The sequence below is a fragment of the Micromonas pusilla genome, assembly GCF_000151265.4.
Source record: "Micromonas pusilla CCMP1545 genomic scaffold MICPUCscaffold_11, whole genome shotgun sequence".
Classification (NCBI taxonomy): domain Eukaryota; kingdom Viridiplantae; phylum Chlorophyta; class Mamiellophyceae; order Mamiellales; family Mamiellaceae; genus Micromonas; species Micromonas pusilla.
In genome coordinates this window covers 899,878-919,021 of record NW_003315892.1, presented here as the reverse complement: position 1 = coordinate 919,021, position 19,144 = coordinate 899,878, and the positions used below count along the sequence as shown (strand labels likewise).

Sequence of the window (19,144 nt, the reverse complement as noted above, 5' to 3'; positions counted from 1 at the left end):
GCGCGTTCACGGCATCGCGTCGACCAGACGACGGATGTTTTTTTTCGCCTCAGCGTCGCCCTTCTCGGCGGCTTTCGCGTATAGTTTGAACGCCTCGGGAATGTCCTTCATCACGCCTTCGCCCTTCTCGTAGCACTCCCCGAGGTTTGTTATCGCGTCAGTGTCGCCTTGAGCGGCCGATTTCGTGAACCACTTGAACGCCTCTTCATGTCGCCCCTTGTCGTAGTGCATACGGCCGGCCTCGCATTGTGCATCGGCGTCACCCTTCTCGGCCGACTTTGTGAACCATTCCAGCGCCGTGTCGATGTTTATCTCTACGCCTTGGCCGTATCTGTAGCAAAACCCAAGGTTATACTCACAAACCTCACAGCCCTGACGCGCTCCCTTCATGAACCACTCCTTCGCCTTGTCGTAACGCTTTGCCACTTCGTAGAAAACACCGAGGTTGCACTGCTCTTTCATGTTGGACAAGTCAGCCCCGGCCTGTTCGAGAAGGGCGTGAAAGTGCGACTCCGGCAGATCGAGCACGCCTTCAATCCAAAGGACGTAGGAGCACTTCGTGGTCCACAGCTTATCCTCCATCCACTTGTCCGGACACCCCGTGAAGTCGAGCGAGGGCGGCAGCGAAGACGCGTGTTTCGACGCCTTCCTCCAGACCGTGTTCACCTGCGCGAGGGCGACGCGCGTTCGGACGTCCCTCACGTGCGAGAACACCACGCTCGCGACGTGTTCGTTCGCATTGAACGTCGGATACATCTCCGCGTACTCCGCGTTCTTCGCTTCAACGGCGGCGAGCTTCGTCCTCGTGGCTTCCAACAGTTCTTCGAGTTCGTCGACGCGCGCTGCCAGGCCGCCGCCGCCCAGGGCGCGGTCGTCGCCGCCCGGCGTTTCGGGCGAGGACGGATGGACCCGAGGATGCTTAGATTCGTCGTTCATCGCGTTCTGGAGCGGTGCGAGACTGCGAGCGTGCGGCTGCGCGGGTGGTTGTGGCGCGGGGAGGTCTTCGGTAGCCCCGAGAAACTTCCTGTCACCGGCGCTTCTGTTTTTACTTTTAAAAACGCACTTTCTACGAGGACATGCCTCCCGCGAGTATGCTATCTATGTTCCGGAAGTACCTAGCTAGACTACCTCGCGCGCTACAGATCTACTCACTTCACGCTGACGTACTCGAACGACGTCTCCGCGAGTCTCCGCATCTCTCTCGTCGCGACCGCGCCGACGAAGACGGCGCCCGCGCTCGCGACGGCGGCTGCCCAGAATACGGCGCGCCACGCGCCGACGCCTCCGCCGCCGCCCCCGCCGCCCCCCGTCGCCGCGCTCGCGACGCCGTTGAAACTCGCGCTTCCGATCGCGATCGCGCTGTTATACATCGCGATGAGCGCGCCGAAGCGATTCGCGCCGAACGCCCTCCGCGCGATCGCGGTCCACGCCGCCATGACGCACCCCTCCGCGAGTCCGACGCCGAGCGCGGCGAGATACCGCGCCGTCCTTCCTCCTCCTCCGTCGCCGCCCCCCCCCGCGCTGGACGACGCGAAGACCGCGCACGCCGCCGCCATCGTCCCCGCGCCCACGCTCAAGAACGCGGCGCGCGGGACGCGCCACGCGCGCTCCGCGGCGTCGGACGCCGCGCCCGCGCCGATCCGGCCGAAGACGTTCCCGAGCGAGAAGAGCACCGTCATCGTCGCCAGCCCGTCGTCGCCGCCGACGACGGCGTCGACGAAGCTCCCAGCCTGGTTCACCCACAGCAGCGCGACGCCCAGGGTCACGACGAGGTGCGCGTAGACGAGCCAGAAGAGTCGCGACGAGAGGACGTCGCGGAAGCGCTCGAGGAGGGCGAGAGAGGAGGCGCGGAGCGGGCCATCAGAGGTTTCGGCGGCGATCGCGTCGTCGTCGTCGTCGTCGGCGTCGTCGTCGTCGTCGACCGCGACTTCGTCTTCGCGCGCGTCCGTCGCGCCGATCTCGACCTCGCGCACGTCATTCCCGCCGTCGCCGCCGTCGCGTTTCGTCCCGTCCTTGCACGCGTACGCGCCGAGCAGCGTCACGGTCGCCGTCGCCCAACCCGCGGCGGCGAAGAACCCCGGCAAGTCGTCCTCGTCCTCCTCCCCCCCGCCGCCGCCGAACGCGTTTCGGTACGCCGTCGCGAAGAGCGCGGCGGACCCTCCGAACCCCGCGAGAAGCACCCCGTGCGCTTTCCCTTGATCGCGCTCGTCGAAGTTGCTCACGTTCGGCGCGAGCGACCCCATGAACGTGGAGATGCATCCTTGACCGATGAGGTACAGCGCGAGCGTCGCTTTCCACGCGGACCCGCGCTCGCGCGCGACGGACGCGAGGAGGTGCCACCCCACGAACAGCGCCGCGGACGCGGCGACGACGACGACGCGCGCGCCGTGTTTGTCTACCGCGAGGCCGTTGTGCAGCGCGAGGTAGATCCCCAGCGTGCCGACCGTCTCCGCGAGCGTGAGCTCGCCGTCGTTCCATCCGCATCGATCGCGCAGTGGGACGCCCCACGCGGTGACGCTGTAGAGCGCGCCCGCGCAGAGCTGCATCGCGACGCCGAGGACGAGGCTGACCCATCGATGGCGAGGGCCGAGGAAGGTGGACGGCCACGCTAGGAACGCGGCGACGCCGGACGACGGCGCCATGGCGACGGCGCGGCTCCGTCTGACGAACGTCGGACGACGCGACAGAGTCTGGTGCTCGCGCAGCGAGATCTTCGTCGCGGCCGACTCAGCGCCAGCGAGAGTGTTTCAGATTCGGGCGTCTAACGGTCTCAGTCGCGCGGACGCGCAGGTCTGCGCGCGGACGACGGCGGCGCGTCGGCGTCATGATGGACGCGCTGAGAGTGGCGAGGGGCGGCGCGGAGCGGCGTCCGCCGCGTCCGGACGCGGTGCGTCCCCGCGCAATCCCCGCCGCGTCCGCGGTCGATTGAAAGCGCTCCGCCCGCTCTCCGATGCCGAACCGATTTGATGAATGATTCGTTCAACGATCCTCCCCGCCTCACCCCCGCCCTTCTCCTCCGCCCTTCTCCTCCGCGCGCCGCAGGATCATCCCGACGACGGTGGCGGCGTCAGCGACGACGCGCGGTCGATCGGCCCGGACGACGTCGAGCCGGAGATCGACCCGATGGACCTCGCGCCCGCGGACCGCCCCCCGACGGAGGGGTTCAAGCGATTCTACACGGACCGCTCGCTGGGGTATTTTTACCTCGACAACCCGCTCCGGCGCGCGTGCATTCACGTGCAAGAGAGCCCGTACTTCGACAACTTCATCCTGCTCGCCATCTTGCTCAACGCGCTGTTGCTGTGCTGGATGGAGCCGCTGGAGATGGAAGACCGCGGGTGCGGCGCGTCGAAAAACGACAGCAGCACGGGCGGCAACGAGCTCGTCGAGCTCACCGAGCCGATATTCACCGCGGTGTTCACGATCGAGTGCGCCATCAAGATCATGGCGCAGTCGTTCCTGTTGGACGACACGTCGTACCTCAAGGACGGGTGGAACGTCCTTGATTTCACCGTGGTGGTCATCTCGCTTCTGTCGCTCGTGGTGAGCGGCGGGAATCTCAGCGCGTTGCGCGTCGTGCGCGTGCTGCGGCCGCTGCGCACGCTGAGCATCCTGAAGGGCATGCGCGTCCTCATCGGGACGATATTTAAGTCGATTCCGATGATCGCGAACGTGTTGCTGTTTTGCGTGTTTCTGTTCACCGTGTTTGGGATCTTCGGCTTACAGATGTTCATGGGAGTGATGCGGAATCGGTGCTTCGAAGTCGTGCCCGGGACGACGTGCGGCGACCACGAGGGCGTCTTGTCCGACCTGATATACTGTCGTGACGTCGTCCCGGACGCGTCGTTCGCGTCGCAGGACGTCGCCGCCGCGGTGCTGCAGTCCGCGAACGACGAGGAAGGGTGCACGAACCTGACGATCCACTGGGCGGGAACGCGGTGCGCGAATGGGAGCCAGATGTGTCTGAAAGGGAACAACCCGAACTACGGGATAACCTCGTTCGACGACATCGGGCACGCGTTTCTGCTCATCTTTCAGTGCATCACGTTGGAAGGGTGGACGCCGATCATGTACCTCGTGCAGCAGTCCCTGACCGGGTGGACGTTTATTTATTTCCTCCTGCTCGTGTTCATCGGCGCGTTTTTCCTCCTAAACTTGGCGCTCGCGGTCATGACGGAGGTGTACGACGAGGAGAACACGCGCGCGAAGCTCGAGGCGGAGCAGCAGGCGGAGGAGGAGGACGAGAAGGAGGCGATCGCGGAGCGCAAGGAGGCGGAGGCGAGGGCGAAACGCCACGATAAGGGGATTTATACGGACGACGAGGAGGACTCGGACGACGAGAATTTGAGACGGCTGCAGGAGTCCATCATAGGCGGCGGCGGCGGCGTGAACGTCAGGGCGTTCTGCAAAGCGATCATCAACGCGTCGTGGTTCGGCCCGTTGTTCGTGGTGTTGATCATCGCCAACACGATCGTGCTCGCGATGGCGTACGACGGCATGAGCGACAGCTACGAGAAGGGGCTGGACACCGCGAATTTGGTCTTCACGATCATGTTCATCCTAGAGCTCGTCTTGAAAGTCGTCGGCATGGGCGTCGAGGAGTACGGCAAGGACCCGTTCAACAAGTTCGACGCCGCGATCGTTTTGATGTCGATCATCGAGCTCGCGTTCAGCAGCGGCGGCGGGCTGACGGCGCTGAGGGCGTTTCGCATCATGCGCGTGTTGAAGCTCATACGAAGCTGGACGAGTCTTCAGGCGTTTCTCTACAGCGTGTGGCTCACGATCTGCGAGCTCGGAAACTTTGGGTTCATCATCCTCCTGACGATCTTCATATTCACCCTGCTCGGGATGCAAACGTTCGGGGGTAAGATGTGCGGCCTCGACGACGGCGCCATCCCGCGGCATAACTTCGACACCCTCCTCTGGGCGGCGGTGACCGTGTTTCAGATTCTCACCGGAGAGGATTGGAACGCGGTCATGTACGACGGCATGGAAGCCTCCGGCGGCGTCACCGCGCTGTATTTCGTCGCGTTGATCGTGATGGGGAACTTCCTCGTGTTGAACTTGTTCGTCGCCATCTTGCTCACGAACTTTGGGCAGCAGCAGGTGGAGAGCACGCACGCGGCGACGCGGAAATTACTCGACGGGTTAAACTTTTTCAAGTACTTCTCGAAAGAAAAAGGAAAGCTCTCGAAGGACACCAGGGCGCTGCTCTTCTGGGACACGCTGCCGGACAAGAACTACGACCCCGAGGTCGTGGCGCGATGGGAATCCATCGGCGAGAAGCTCTTCCAGAAGATATGGGACGACGAGGACGAGAAGCGACGCGAAGAAGAGATGCGCGTGGCGATGGAGGAGGCGGACCGACTCGCGAGGATCGAAGAGGAACGCAAGCGCTCGATCGTGGAGATAAAGTCCGCGAGACAGGGAAGGCTCATGTCCGCGTTCGCGCTCGGGGAAGCGGCGACGGACGTCGCGTCGTGCAAGCGCATGCCCGGCGCGGCGCCGAAGCCGCTCGATAAGTACGAGAACAAGTCGTTGAACCTTTTCGACGCGACGAACCCGGCGCGGCGGTTTTGCTTCGCCGTCGTCGACGACAAGCAGTTCGACTACCTGATCATGGTCTTCATCTTGATCTCTTCCCTCACGATGGCGTTCGAGTCCCCGAAGGCGCTGAAGGACGACCGCGCGGCGACCGCGTTCGAGGCGATCGACATCACGTTCACGATCATATTCGGCATGGAGATGGTGGCGAAGATCATCGCGTTCGGTTTGTACCAAGACGACGACGGCGCGTATCTGAGAGACCCGTGGAACTGCATGGACTGCTTCATCGTCGTCATCGGCATCGTGGGCAAGTGCCTTCAAGGGCAAAACATCTCGTGGGTCCGGGCGCTGAGGACGCTCAGGGCGCTGCGTCCGCTGCGGACGATCGGACGAATCCCAGAGCTCAAAGTCGTCGTCAACGCGTTGTTCAAGTCCATGCCCGGGTTGTTCAACGTCGCCGTCATCGCGCTCTTATTCTGGCTCATCTTCGGCATCCTCGGCATGACGCTCTTCATGGGCGCGTTCGCGAGTTGCAGCGACGCGGACGTCACGAACAGACCCGAGTGCGTCGACGGGTACAAGACGACGACGTCCGACCGCGAGTGGAGCTCGATCACGAGGTCGTGCAACGACGCGACGATCTCGACGCAGGCGGCGTGCGCGGGGACCTATTCCGCGACGGCGTGGACGACGAGAGTTTGGTCCTCGCCGTCGGACACGGGGAACTTTAACCACATCGGGAACGCGATGCAGACGTTGTTCGAGATGAGCACCACGGAGGGGTGGACGACGGTGATGTACAACGGCGTCGACGCGCGGTCGGACGAGATGGCGCCGGAGCGAAACTATAACCCGGCGGCGACGTTGTATTTCGTGTCGTTCATGGTCGTGGCGAATTTTTTCATCCTGAACTTGTTCGTCGGCATCATTCTCGATAACTTCGCGAAGCTCGCGAGCGCGAGCGCGGACGGCGGAAGCGGTCTCATGACGAAAGCGCAGCAGCAGTGGGTCCGGAGCCAGCAAAAGTATCAGCGCACCGCGGCGCCGGTGCAGCTGAACTACTACCCGGAGTCGAAAGAGCGCACGGCGGTGTACAAAGTCATCGAGTCGAAAAATTTCGAGTGGTTCATAATGTCCGCGATCATGGCGAACGCGGTCACGATGGCCGCTGAGTCGTACGGTCAAGCGGATTCGACGACGCGCGTGCTCGAAGGGTTCGGGTACTTCTTCTTCTGCATCTTCCTCCTCGAGGCGATCGCGAAGCTGTACGCGATGTACCCCAAGGCGTATTTCAACGACCGGTGGAACTGCTTCGATTTTTTCTGCGTGTGCACGACGATCATCGGATACATCATCGGCGGCGGCGGGATCGCGTCGATGTTCCGACTGTTCCGCCTCGCGCGCGTGTTCCGGTTGATTCGCACGCTGAAAGGACTCAGGATGTTGTTCAACACGCTCGTGATGAGCTTCCCGAGTCTCATAAACATCGGCGGATTGCTGTTCCTGTTGATGTTCGTGTACGGGGTGTTGGGGATGAACATATTCGGGAAGGTGAAGTTTGGCGAGCACCTCAACGAGCAAGCGAACTTCAGAGACTTTGGGATGTCGCTGATGCTGTTACTCCGAACTGTCACCGGCGAAGCGTGGAACGCGATCATGTACGACTGCATGAACACGAGCGATTGCGACTCGAACGTCGACTGCGAGATCGGCGAGTGCTGCGGCAGCGAAGGCGCGCCTCTGTACTTCATAACCTTCGTCGTCTTCGGGTCGTTTATCACGCTGAACCTCCTCATCGCGGTCGTGTTGGATAACTTCAGCAACAACAAGAAGCAAGACACGGTGACGCACGTCAGCGAGGACGACGTCGAGGACTTCGCCGAGGCGTGGAAGAAGGTGGACCCGCACGCCACGGGCTTCATTCAGATGACGAAGCTCGCGTTTTTACTCAACATCACGTCGCCGCCGCTGGGGGTGAAAGGGAAGAACCTGTCGAGGTTAGGGCTGCTCCGGTTTCAAAAGAACCTGAACCTGAGAGTCGACAGCAACTATCTGCACTATCAAGACGTCCTCCAAGCCCTGACATCGCACGCGATGGGGATCGAGTTCGACAAGCTTCCGACGGCGGTGCAAGTCGCGCTCGAGGCTGGGAAGGCGCGGACGAAGCAGCAGTCCGAACGGCAGATGAAACGCCTCGAGACGCACAAGCGGCACGCGATCAAGCACGGGATCAAGGGCGAGGACGGCGAGGAGTACGACGTCGCGCAGATGTTCGCCGTGGAGCGCATGCAGGCGGCGTTCAGAGGGTTCCAAGCTCGGAAAAAGGCGAGACTGGAGGCGGAGGAGGCGAGCCGCCGGCGCGGGGTGGAGAAGGCTGAGCTCATCCTCGCGCACGTGAAGGGTATCCTCGCCGAGGTGGAGGCGGGGCACCTGCGCGGCGAGTGCGACGCGAGCGGGCGCGAGTTGCCGGGCGGGGGGAGGCGGGTCGTGAGGGATAGCGCCGCGCCGTCGGAGGACAGCGCGCGCGCGTCGCCATCGCATTCGCATTCGCCGGAGGAGCGCTCTCAGGGCGGCGGCGCGGCGGCGGCGGCGGCGACGCGCGCGACGCGGCCGCCGGCGTCGCCGGGGTCGCCGCCGTGAGGAGGGAGGTGTTTATCAGTAGCGTTCAGACTAGCGCTCATCGATTCGGTGACGTTTACGCGTGTAACAGCCGGTCGACGAGTAACGATGGATTTTAACGAAAGTGCCGCCGCGGAGTGACGCGATGATCTCTGATGCGCCATCGAATCATTGACGACGATGAACGCGCGGACTTTTTTCAGCCAGACCTTCCTGTCACTTCGATCGCGCGCGAAGGCTGCGGCCGCGCGCCAGCGAAGCCGTCGTCGCGCCGTTCGGCATGCCGCCGCGTCTTCTCGTCCTCGCGCTGCTCGCGCTCGCGATGAGCGCTCTCGGCGTCCAGCCCGCGAGCGCGATCGAGGCCAAGTGCAGCGCGTGCGAGGCGGTCGCGAACGAACTCCAAGCGGCGCTCGAGCGCGAGCGGCCGCGGAATCACCTCGACATGCGCGGCAGGATCGACAGCAAGGGCGTGCGATACGGCAAGCTCATCGACTACAAGATCTCCGAGCTTCGATTCGTGGAGTTACTCGAGGATCTCTGCACGGACGTCGGGAACAACTTCCAGATCTTCGACGCGGACGCGCCGAAGAAGCGATGGCGCACCTTCGCGAAAAAGCTGAAGATCAAGGGCGCGCGCGCCAAGGCGATGCGCGCGGAGATCTCCGGGTACTGCCACAGGCTCGTGGAGGAACAAGAGGAAGCGCTGCAGGCGAAGCTGTACGCGAACGAGCTCAACGCGACGAACGTGGACGAGATCTTGTGCGTCGAGCTGTCGAAGGAGTGCTCGGGCGTCGAGAAATTGCAATCGCGCTCGGCGGCGGCGGAGGTCGCGGACGAAGCGTCCGGCGCGACCGCCTCGCCGAAGAAGGGCTCCGGGAAGAAGGGCTCCGGGAAGGGCTCCTCCGGGAAGAAGAAGAGCAAGGGCGCCGCGGCGGCCGCGGCGGGCGAGAGCAAGGATGATTTATGACGAGCCGCGCGTCGGTGACACGCGTTACTCGTCGCCTAATTATGCATCAATATGATCACCTCCCGCATAAGTCGGGATATATGTTATGTCAGTCGCTGCTGCTGCTCCAGTCGCCTCCTTTGTCCTTCTTGCGCTTCTTGGAGTCCTTCTTGTGCTTCTTGGAGTCCTTCTTGTGTTTCTTCTCCTTCTTGCTTCGCTTCTTGTGCTCTCTCAAGATCGCGAGCGCTTCCTCGACGCTGCCGATGGTCCCCCCCGCCGCCGCCGCCGCCGCCGCCGCCGGCCCCGGCGGCGGCGGCGGAATCGGCGCCCCGCCCGGCCCTCTCCCGTCGAACCGCGTCTCCGCCGCGAGCGCGTCGATGCCGTCGTCCACGACGAGGTCGTAGCTCTTCCCGTCCATCTGCCCGCGAACGTCCCCGGCGTGATGCCCCCAGTCCACGACGCCGCCTTTCTTGACGTTCTCGCCCGCGCGCGCGCCGAGCGGCGCGCCTCTTCCGCCTGTACCGCGGGGTGGAGTTGTAAGGCGTCAGTTGGAGTTGAAAGGCGTCGAGGGCGGGGATTGAAAGCGAGGGACCCTGGGCGGAGAGATGCGCCGGGCAAAGTCCTTAAGGATCGGCGTTCACCACGCGGACGCGGTCGTATGGGAACCAGTGTATAGAACGCGCCTGTACCGCCGCCGTCGCGTCCCTCGCCTTGCGGGTAGTACCGCGTCCCCTGCGGGTCTAAATCCTCCCCGGTGCTCTGATCCGCGAGCTTCAGCGAGCACGTCACCTTCACCGGGTCGTTCGCGTACCCGCCGCCCTTTATCTCCACGACTTTCACCCAGCACGACTCGCCTCTGCCGATCACGCCCTCGATCCCTCGCACCTTTTCTTCGTCCGCGTCCTCCCTCGCGAATTCCAAAAAGTCGCTCACCTGATGCGTCGGCACCAGACCGTTCTTGCGGTACCCCTCCATCTGCACGAACACGCCGTACGGTTTCACCTCGCGCACCGTCGCCCGGTGCGTCGAGTTCAGCTCCGGGGGGTCGTCGCTCCAGGCGTTACTTGACCCGCCGCCGCCGCCGCCGCCGCCGCCGCCGCCGCCGCGCGCCAGTTCCGCCAGCTGTGCGCCGTCCGGGTCCAGATCCTTCCCGTCCGCCTGATCCACGAGCTTCATCGACAGCGCGATCTTGACGTTCCCGCCCGTGTACCCGTCGCGATGGACGTCGATCACCTTGACCCACACGCTCGCGTCTTTCGGGTGGAAATACTCCATCGCCATCACCTTGGCGTCGTCGGAGTCTTCTCGCCGGAACGTCAGCTCTTCGCCGACGTGCGTGCAGTGCACGAGGCCGTCGCGTCGAAAGCCGTCCATTCGCACGAAGATTCCGAACGGGCGGACGCTGGCGACGCGTCCGCGGAGGATCGCGCCGACCGCGGGGGGTTCCTCGTCGGGGAGAGGGGCGCGGTCGTCGCGGCGGGCGCGTCCGGCGAGGCCGCCGCCGCCCGGAGGGGGCGGGGGCGGGGGCGGCACCGTGCGCATCGTCGAGTGATGACGATTTGATGATCTCGGCGGGGGCGACGGTCTGTCGCGGCTGCGTCGTCGTCGCGGGCTGTCGCCGCGTCGCCCCCCGCGCGGGCTGCGATCGCGGCCGCGGTCGCGGCCGCGGCGGCCGTCGTCGCGGCCGCGTCGCGGCGAGCGAGACCGCGACCTCGACCTCGAAATCGAAATCGATCGCTCCCAGCCGCCCCGTCTCGGGCTCGCGCGTCTTCGCTTCGGCGAGCGACCGGGGCTCCCGCCCGGGCTCCGGCTGCGGCTGCGGCCGCGGCTGCGGCTGCGCCCGCGTCCTCGACCGCGGTCGCGGTCGCGGCTCGGGCTCCGGCTCCGGCTCCGGCTTCGGCCGCCCCCGCGCATCGTGCTGTGTTGGCGTTTGGACATCATCAATTATTGGACTGATCGAAAAGCTTCATCACATCGCGTCGCGCGAGATCTGGAGCCCGGCGCGCGCGGCATCGTCATCAGATGTCGTCCGGCGCGTCGCCCGGCGGTCAAGCCCCCCCCGACGGCGCGGAGGCGAAGTACAACATGAAGAACCCCGCGGTGAAGCGCATCGCGCAGGAGATGCGAGAGATGTCCCGCGACGTCGACCCGTGCTACCACGCGGAGGCGGTCGAGGACGACATCTTCGAGTGGCACTTCGCCATCTTAGGCCCCGAGGACACCGAGTTCGAGGGCGGCATCTACCATGGCCGGATCCTCCTCCCGCCGGAGTACCCGTTCAAGCCGCCGTCGTTCATGCTGCTGACCCCCTCCGGACGCTTCGAGACGAACGCGAAGATTTGCCTCTCGATATCCAGCCACCACCCGGAGCACTGGCAGCCGTCGTGGAGCGTGCGCACCGCGCTGCTGGCGGTGCGGTCGTTCATGCCGACGGCGCCGGAGGGCGCGGTCGGGTCGTTGGACTACCCCGCGGACGAGCGACGGGAGCTCGCGGCGGCGAGTCGCGAGCGGCCGCCGGAGTTTGGGAACAGCGAGTCGCGACGCGCGCTGATCGCGGAGGTGCACGCGAAGATGCTGACGCGGTGGGAAGCGATGCGGGCGGCGAAGAGAGAGAGGGAAGACGTCGCGAGAGCGGAGGCGGCGGCGGAGGCGGAGGAGGAGGCGGCGGCGGAAGGGGACGCGGAGCGGGCCTCGGCGGCGGCGGAGGCGGAGGCGGACGAGGACGCGAACGACGACGCGGCGCCGCGCGAGAGGAGGTTTTCAGGGGGAGCTGACGTCGACGGCGTCGGCGCGAGCGGGCGCGGCGACGGCGGCGAGATCGCACCCGCGGCGACGGCGACGACGACGACGGCGACGACGACGACGCCGACGCCGACGCCGACGGAGGCGGAGGCGGAGGCGGAGGCGGAGAGAGAGCCCGCGGCGCCGACGCCGCCGCAGCCGGAGGCGCCGCGACCGCCGCCGCCGCAACCTCCCGCCGCGGCAGAGGAGGCGGTGGCGAGGGACGAAGAAGAAGACGATGAAGATGAAGAGGACGACGACGAGGAGGAAGACGAACCGTCGCAAGCCGCGACCGTTCGCGTCCCGCATCCCGACGGCGAGACCGCGTTCGCGAAGGAGTTCAAGCGAACGCTGGACCTCCTCGCGTTCATCCTCTCGTTGGGGATCGCGTACATCTTGCTGAAGAAGTACAGGTACGACCCGATATACGCGGCGTACGCGAAGCACGGCGAGCTGTGAGCGCGCGCGGGGGGACGAAGACTGTCGTACGTAGGCTAGACGCGGCGCCGAGGGCGCTTTCGATTTTTATGCGAGCACGCTGCGGTGAGCACTACTGTCCAGCAGTTTCGGATAACAGAATCTCGATCGATCTTCGTCACAGATGGCGAGCGCGTGCGGGCTCCTCCGCGCCGCCTCGGCGGCGCGCCCGTTCGCGCCGTCGTCGTCGTCCGCGCGATGCCGCGCGGCGCTCTCCTCCTCGCGACGCCGCCGCCGCCGCGCGGCGCGCGTCGTCGACGTCTCCGCGCGCGCCGTGATCGACGTCGAAAACGACGACGAGGAGGAACGCTTCCCTCCGCCCCCACCGCCGTCGCTCGGCCCCGGCCCGCTCCCGCTTCTGGACCCGACGAAGGGATACACGCACGTCTCCCCCGGCGTGTGCGACGCGTGCGCGAACGACGTCGACGCGCGAATCGCGTGGGTCGCGCTCTTGCTCGGGCAGCTCCCGTCGCACCGCGCGAACGCGACGCGAACGCGCGACATGCTCGTCGGCGAGGGAAAGCTAGAGGACGCGGAGACGTTCATGGACCGCTACGCGCTGTGGGAGCGGGACTACGAGGCGTACCTCGCGTCGGTGTCGTTGGACGACAAGGCGCCGGGCGAGGGCGCGACGCTGCTGGACATGGTGCGCGAGAAGGAGCGTCTGCTCCGCGCGCGCGGTTTCGACGATCTGTTCGCCGGGATGAAGGCGGAAGAGAACGAGATCGCGACGGCGCTGTACCGCCCGATCGGCCTCGAGATCGACGACATATGGGAGCCCACCCCGGGGGCGTGGTACGGCCCGGGCGAGCACCCGGACCCGAACGCCAAGGCGAACATGATCCGCGCGGTCATCGAGTGCTGCCTCGCGGGGAATCTCTTCGACGCGGGCTCCGCGTCCGCCGTGCAGGCGCGTTCCACTGGTCCCCGTACGACCGCGTCGGCGTGGTGAACGACGATCCTTAAGGACTTTTCCCGGCGCATCTCTCCGCCCACGCCACGACAATCTCCGCCCTCGGCGCCTTATGCAAACGTACTGTATTTCACCCATCGCTCGGGTTCAACACGTGATCGCGTCTCCTCCTTTCGACTGACCGATGAACGAACATTTTTTGTGATGAACTGAACGACCCCGCAGCGGATAATGTTCTGCGAGGACGGCGACCCGGACGACCCGGACGACGCGGCGGAGGAGTGCAAGTACGTCCTCGACGCGGACGCGCTCGCGGAGACGTTCGCCAAGGCGAGAGAGCGCGTGTCGCACGAGAAGAGCGGCGGCTGGCGGTTCGACTCGCTCTCGCGCGTCGTCGAGCGATGCACGCGCGAGAAGGATGTCGAGAAAAAGATCGCGCCCGGGTGGCGCCGCGTCCTCATCTTCTGCGATAACGCCGGCGCGGACGTGATGGGGATGACGATGCTCGCGAAAGCGCTCGCGGCGGTCGGCGGGAAAGGCACCAAGGTGGCGCTCGTGGCGAACGACACCGCGGCGTTGAACGACGTCACGTATGAGGAGTTGGACGAGTACCTTCGCGCGGTGACTCGGCGCGGGGGCGAATTTTACGACGGCGATCCGATACTCGGCGCGCAGATGAACGGAAACATGGTCGCGGCGGTGAACAGCGGGCAGGACAGCACGCTGCTAAACCTGAATAACTGCGGGAGCGAGCTGAACGACTGGGTGAATATGCAGTTTCAGCAGGTTCCCGCCGGGGACGACTGGCTCATCGTGTTGGACGGCATGGGACGGTCGCTGGAGAGTAACTGGGACGCGTACAAGTACGTGAAAGACGGCGTAAACGTGTTGAACCTCGCGATGGTGAAGAGCGAGATCAACGCGCGGAGGTTGGACGCGGAGGTATACGACTGCGTCGTGCGGTTACGACGCGGGGGCGACCCTGAGTAAGTTTAGTTGTAGTCCGACGACGAGTCTGGAAAAAATGCAAAAACACTCGTTCTGCTTCGTCTGTTCGTTTTGCCCAGGCCAGCGCAGCGTTTCGTCGCGTCCGTCGTCACGATCACTCCATAGCGCGCCCCGGCCCGTCGTCGTACTCACGCGTCGGGCACGATGGTGAAACCGCTGACCGGGGTCGTCGTGAGCAACAAGATGATGAAGTCCGTCGTCGTCGTCGTCGAGAGGCTGTTCAGGCACAAGAGAATGCCGAAGATCATGCGCGCGCGGAAGCGATACATGGTGCGGGGCGGCGACGTTTTTCCCCCCAGCCTCGAGGACAGCGCGCGAGGAGATGAATGAACCCTAAATCGATCGACCGATCGATCGGTCTGATCGATCGTCCCGCCGCTCGCGCCCCGCGGTCTTCTCCCCCTCACGCTCACGACGCCCTCCCCCAACCTCCGCAGGCGCACGACGAAATGAACCAGTGCAGGGAGGGCGACATCGTCAAGCTCACGCACTCGCGCCCGCTGTCGAAGATGAAGAAGTGGGTCGTGGCTGAGATTCTGAAACCGGAGCGCGACTACGCGCACGACAACACGGGGAAGACGAGGCGGATGATCATCGATCGCGACGAGGCGCGCAGGCTGCGCGCGGGCGTGGAGGGGAGCGCGCTCGCGAGGGAGCACGCGCGGATGCAGGCGCTCGAGGAGGAGAAGAAGAGGGAGGAGGAGGAGGCGACGGGGTTTGACGTGGACGCCGCGGCGAGGGCGAGATGGGAGAGGTTGAACAGGGAGGGCGGCGCGGGGGAGGGGGAGGACGACGACGACGACGACGACGACGGGCCGGGGTTAGGGGACGGGCCGCAGGTCATCGGCGTGCCGTCGAGGCCGAGCTACGCGGCGTTCAGAGGGTTCGCCGCGGGGGCTGCGGGTTGGCACTGACGACGCGGCGGCGGTCGTCGAGTCGTTTACGTAGGAGACGTCGTCGTCGTCAACCGACGTTTATTATTACGGTACGGTTGACTCGCTACGTCTTAAATACCGGACTCGTCGCGCGTCCCCACTCGCCGCCGTCCGCGGAAAGGCATCCATCGCGCGTCGCGTCGCGTCGCGTCACATCAGCTCGAAGTACTTCCCCGTCTTCGGCTCGAAGTAATAGTTCAGCACCGGGTCGTAGATGAGGTCTAAATCCGCCGCGCCCTCGGGCTTCGGCGGCGGCGCCGTCGTCGTCGCCGTCGCCGCGTCTTCCCCGCCGCCGCTCTCCGCGGACGCGGCGCTCGGCTCTCTCGACGCCTCCCTGGCGGCGGCGGCGGCGTCTTCCGCGGCGGCGGTTGACGTTCCGTATTCCTCCTCGCGCTGCGCCTCCCCCGCGGTTTTCCTCGGCGTGCCGCTCGCGCCGTACGACGACGGCACGACGAGGTCCGGGGTGAACGCGCGGTAGTGCATCGCTCGCGCCCCACCCGGACCGCCCGCGCCGACGCCGACGCCGACGCCGACGCCGACGCCGACGCCGACGCCGCCGTGCCCGACAGCTGGCGGCGGGTACGCCCCGGGGATCGGCGTCTCGCGTCGCGACGGGATCCCCCCGTCGGACGCGCCCGACGCGCTCGCGCCGCCGAAGGACCGCGACGACTCGCCCCCCCTGGAGTGATGCGCGTCGCGGTCGCCGTGACCGCCGAGGTGGCGCGGGGGGAGCAACATATCGCTCTCGCGCGGGAATGTGAGGAGCATCTCGTCGTCGCCGGCGTCGTCGTCGTACGCGTATTCACCCTCCGCGAGCCCGCCGCTGCCGTTCGGGTAGTACGCGACGCCGTCCTCCGCCGACTCTGGCGACGCTGGCGCGTTCAACGCCATCGCGAGCTCCGCGGCGTCGTCGTCGACGTCGTCGTCGTAGGACGATAATCGCACGGTGTCGGACACGCGCGTCGCGCCCTGAAGCACGTTCGTCGTCGTCTTCGTCTTCGTTCCCCCCGCCGGCGCCGCGTCCGGGAATCCGTCGGGCTGCGTCGGCGACCGGACGCTTCGCAGCGGCTCCGCCGTCGCCTCCTCGGGAGACGACACGACGCCCCACCGCCCGTCGTCGCGGGGGATCTGCAGGCTCAGTAGGGAGACGTTCGCGGCGCCGGACCGTCGCCTCGAGGGACCCGGACCCGGACCCGCGCCGTCGTCGTACCGCGTGCTCGAGTACAGATGCGCGGGGGGCTGCGTCGGCGACGCGTCCCCCTCGCCGCCGCCGCCGCCTCCGCCGCCGCCGAGGCCGAAGCCGTCCGCCGAGAGTCGAACCCCCGACGACGCGCGCCGGGAGGACTCGCCCTCGCCCGCGTAACTGCTCCCGAACACGCCCATGTCGACGCTCGAGCGCCGCGGCGACGGCGACGGCGACGACGCGAACCGCGCGCCGCGCGACGACCCCGTCCGCGCGCTCGCGGCGCCGCGCGGCGTCCTCGACGACGCGAGGAGATTCGACGGCTTGGCGTTCGCCGTCGCCGCCCTCGCCCCGCCGACCGGCGCCGATCCCACCTTGAACACGCCGAACGTCCCCTTCGGCGACTTCGGCGACGGCATCCCCCCACCCCGCGTCGTCAGCGCCGCGTCGTCGTCGTCCGGGCCCGGGATGGCGTTCCGGAACCCCCACGACGACCCGCCGCCGCCGCCGCCGCCGCCGCCGCCGCCGCCGCCGCGCGCGCTCGGCGACGCCGCCGCGCTCGGCGGGTACATCGGCTCCACGAGCAGCTCGCCGCCGCCGTGCCCGCCGCCCACGCTCAATCCTCGTCCGAAGTGGTCGTTCAGATCGTACCCGTACCCGTCGCCGCCGCGGCGTTCCCCGCGCGGGGTGAGGTGCTGCGACGACGGCCGAGACCCGCCGCCGCCGCCGCCGCCGCCGCCGCCGCCGCGTCGCGCGCCGCCGCGGCTGCCGGGCGCGTCCGAGCCCGCGCTGCCTCCTCGCGGCGTGAACCTGCTCCCGAACGCGAGGTGGACGCCGCCGCCGCCGTCGCCGCGACTCGCGCCTCGCGACCCGCCGCCCGGGGTGGACACGCCCTCGGTCTCGCGGTCGCCGAAGACGCGGTCGCCGCTTCGAGGGCGCGCGGCTTCGCCGCCGTGCGCCGAGCCTTCGCGCGAGACGAAGCCGCCGTCGCCGCCGTCGCTCGGGAGCGCGACGTCGCACCGCGACAACCGCGCGGGGTCGAGCACGCGCGTGCGCCTGTCGACCCCGGGTAAGAAGTCCACCGCTCGGTGTATCGGCTCGTCGAACACGCCGAGGACACCGACGCCGGGGACGCCGGCGATCGGATCATCCGCGGGTCCCCCCCCGCCCACATCGTTCCCGCCGCCGCCGTCGCCGGCGTCGTACTGAAACTGATGCATCGCGACGTTGAACGGCGTCCGGCGCGCGGCCGCGGCCGCGGCGCGCGCGCGCGCCGCCGCCGCCGCCGCCGCCCCGCCGCCGCCGCCGCCGCCGCCTCCGACGCTCCCGTCGAGGACGTCCGCCGCCGTCGCCAGCGGCGGGGATCTGAGCGTGAAAATTTTCCGCACCTTGCACGTGGCGCCCACGGCGACGCTCTCCACCGCGCGATGCGCGACGCGCTCGCCGCCCTGGGACGCGAACAGCGCGGCGACGAGCGCGGGGACGTCCAGCGCCAAGTTCGTCCACGTCCCGTGCTGCAAGATCCCGCGCGGAAGCGGCACCTGGACGTGCAGCGGCGAGGACTTGACGTCGCTGAGGGTCGTTCCATACAAAGCGACGTCGGGGTGGAGTTCATAGGCGTCAGAAGCGGAGTTGAAAGGCGTCGAGGGCGGGGATCGAAAGCGAGGGACCCTGGGCGGAGAGATGCGCCGGGCAAAGTCCTTAAGGAACGGCGTTCACCACGCGAACGCGGTCGTATGGGGACCAGTGTGACATAGAACGCGCCTGAAGGAGGTGGAAAAGAAGAGTCGGCGTCGCGTGCCGTCCGAGTCGCTGACGCCGACCTCGAACGAGACGTGCGCGCCCTCCGGGACGAAGATCTGGACGACGAGGTACGGCTGCTTCAGGCTCACTGCGACGCGCGCGCGGATGAGGAGGAGGAGGAGGAGGAGGAGATGGACGGACGGTCAGCGGGGGTGGGTCGCGCGCGGAGGACGGCGGAGCGACGAAAGTCAAAAGGCCGCGCGATGGGACGACGGGATGACGCGGACGACGAACGCACGTCCTCTGCGCTCGTCCTTCGGGAGCTGCATCTTGTGCCCCGGGCCGCCGCTGACGCAGTACACGTATCCTTTCACGGTCTTCTCGTAAATCCGCTTCACGGCCTTCCCGCCGAGCATCTTCCAGTCCCCCGTCGGGTCCTTCCCCTGCGCGCGCGCGTCGGACGAGAGAGGTGAGCCATTGCCATTCAAAAACGCGGGAGCGAACGAACGAACGCGATCTGGCGCCGCGAGGACGACGGACGGCGACGCGGGGGGGCGGCGCCGCGGTCGTCTGTGCGATCGCGCACCTGCGGGGAGAAGACCTCGACGAAAGGCCCGCCCTGATACGGCGCGAACATCGCCCTTCGCGCGGGCTCGCGACCCCTGACTCCTCCTCGCCGCGGCCGGCGCCTTCCGTAGTGACGACGCCGAGCGGCCGATTTCCCCGGTAATATGATAACTGAAGGTCGTTCGTTGATCGCGGTGCTGGTCGGTGAAAATCGGGTTCAAGAAAAATATTGACCAAGGCTCGACCGCGATGAAATTTGAAACCACTGACAGCTGCTGGATTTTCCGAGGCCGCGACGGAATCTCGTTCCCCCCCGCGCGCCACCTCGCGCGAGGTCATACCCCCGCGCGCCGCGCACCGCACGCGCCCGAGGCCGCGCGCGCATCGACCGCGACACGCGCGCGCACGTCCGCGAACGCGCGCGA

The 19,144-nt window shown here is 66.7% G+C and overlaps 11 protein-coding genes across 11 annotated transcripts; 7 read left to right on the top strand and 4 right to left on the bottom strand.

Annotated features, from left to right (window-relative positions):
- Positions 1 to 6: 6 nt before the first annotated feature.
- Positions 7 to 936, bottom strand: MICPUCDRAFT_51924 (uncharacterized protein; the record flags this gene model as incomplete). The annotated part of the gene is made up of 1 exon (XM_003062014.1): positions 7 to 936. One exon carries the CDS (start codon positions 934 to 936, stop codon positions 7 to 9), a length of 930 nt encoding a protein of 309 aa, XP_003062060.1.
- A 212-nt stretch (positions 937 to 1,148) lies between these two features.
- On the bottom strand, positions 1,149 to 2,642 carry MICPUCDRAFT_42043 (major facilitator superfamily; the record flags this gene model as incomplete). Its single annotated transcript, XM_003062013.1, has 1 exon — positions 1,149 to 2,642. One exon carries the CDS (start codon positions 2,640 to 2,642, stop codon positions 1,149 to 1,151), a length of 1,494 nt encoding a protein of 497 aa, XP_003062059.1.
- A 481-nt stretch (positions 2,643 to 3,123) lies between these two features.
- On the top strand, positions 3,124 to 7,647 carry MICPUCDRAFT_21063 (voltage-gated ion channel superfamily; the record flags this gene model as incomplete). Its single annotated transcript, XM_003062221.1, has 5 exons — positions 3,124 to 3,302; positions 3,366 to 3,798; positions 3,859 to 5,106; positions 5,338 to 6,122; positions 6,243 to 7,647. Coding segments are annotated over 5 exons (4,050 nt in total), but the record flags the coding sequence as incomplete, so codon positions are not given.
- An 820-nt stretch (positions 7,648 to 8,467) lies between these two features.
- MICPUCDRAFT_8059 (uncharacterized protein) lies at positions 8,468 to 8,950 on the top strand (the record flags this gene model as incomplete). Its single annotated transcript, XM_003062220.1, has 1 exon — positions 8,468 to 8,950. A coding segment is annotated over one exon (483 nt), but the record flags the coding sequence as incomplete, so codon positions are not given.
- Positions 8,951 to 9,221: 271 nt separating this feature from the next.
- Positions 9,222 to 10,654, bottom strand: MICPUCDRAFT_51920 (uncharacterized protein; the record flags this gene model as incomplete). The annotated part of the gene is made up of 2 exons (XM_003062012.1): positions 9,222 to 9,628; positions 9,763 to 10,654. 2 exons carry the CDS (start codon positions 10,652 to 10,654, stop codon positions 9,222 to 9,224), a joined length of 1,299 nt encoding a protein of 432 aa, XP_003062058.1.
- Positions 10,655 to 11,134: 480 nt separating this feature from the next.
- MICPUCDRAFT_21083 (uncharacterized protein) lies at positions 11,135 to 11,692 on the top strand (the record flags this gene model as incomplete). The annotated part of the gene is made up of 1 exon (XM_003062219.1): positions 11,135 to 11,692. A coding segment is annotated over one exon (558 nt), but the record flags the coding sequence as incomplete, so codon positions are not given.
- Positions 11,693 to 12,494: 802 nt separating this feature from the next.
- Positions 12,495 to 13,322, top strand: MICPUCDRAFT_51918 (uncharacterized protein; the record flags this gene model as incomplete). The annotated part of the gene is made up of 1 exon (XM_003062218.1): positions 12,495 to 13,322. One exon carries the CDS (start codon positions 12,495 to 12,497, stop codon positions 13,320 to 13,322), a length of 828 nt encoding a protein of 275 aa, XP_003062264.1.
- A 192-nt stretch (positions 13,323 to 13,514) lies between these two features.
- On the top strand, positions 13,515 to 14,273 carry MICPUCDRAFT_51917 (uncharacterized protein; the record flags this gene model as incomplete). The annotated part of the gene is made up of 1 exon (XM_003062217.1): positions 13,515 to 14,273. One exon carries the CDS (start codon positions 13,515 to 13,517, stop codon positions 14,271 to 14,273), a length of 759 nt encoding a protein of 252 aa, XP_003062263.1.
- Positions 14,274 to 14,435: 162 nt separating this feature from the next.
- On the top strand, positions 14,436 to 14,621 carry MICPUCDRAFT_51916 (uncharacterized protein; the record flags this gene model as incomplete). Its single annotated transcript, XM_003062216.1, has 1 exon — positions 14,436 to 14,621. The coding sequence occupies one exon, from the start codon at positions 14,436 to 14,438 to the stop codon at positions 14,619 to 14,621; it is 186 nt and encodes a 61-aa protein (XP_003062262.1).
- Positions 14,622 to 14,740: 119 nt separating this feature from the next.
- On the top strand, positions 14,741 to 15,205 carry MICPUCDRAFT_51915 (uncharacterized protein; the record flags this gene model as incomplete). The annotated part of the gene is made up of 1 exon (XM_003062215.1): positions 14,741 to 15,205. The coding sequence occupies one exon, from the start codon at positions 14,741 to 14,743 to the stop codon at positions 15,203 to 15,205; it is 465 nt and encodes a 154-aa protein (XP_003062261.1).
- Positions 15,206 to 15,250: 45 nt separating this feature from the next.
- On the bottom strand, positions 15,251 to 18,789 carry MICPUCDRAFT_48478 (uncharacterized protein; the record flags this gene model as incomplete). The annotated part of the gene is made up of 2 exons (XM_003062011.1): positions 15,251 to 17,950; positions 18,739 to 18,789. The coding sequence occupies 2 exons, from the start codon at positions 18,787 to 18,789 to the stop codon at positions 15,377 to 15,379; spliced, it is 2,625 nt and encodes an 874-aa protein (XP_003062057.1). The 3' UTR covers positions 15,251 to 15,376.
- Positions 18,790 to 19,144: the final 355 nt, after the last annotated feature.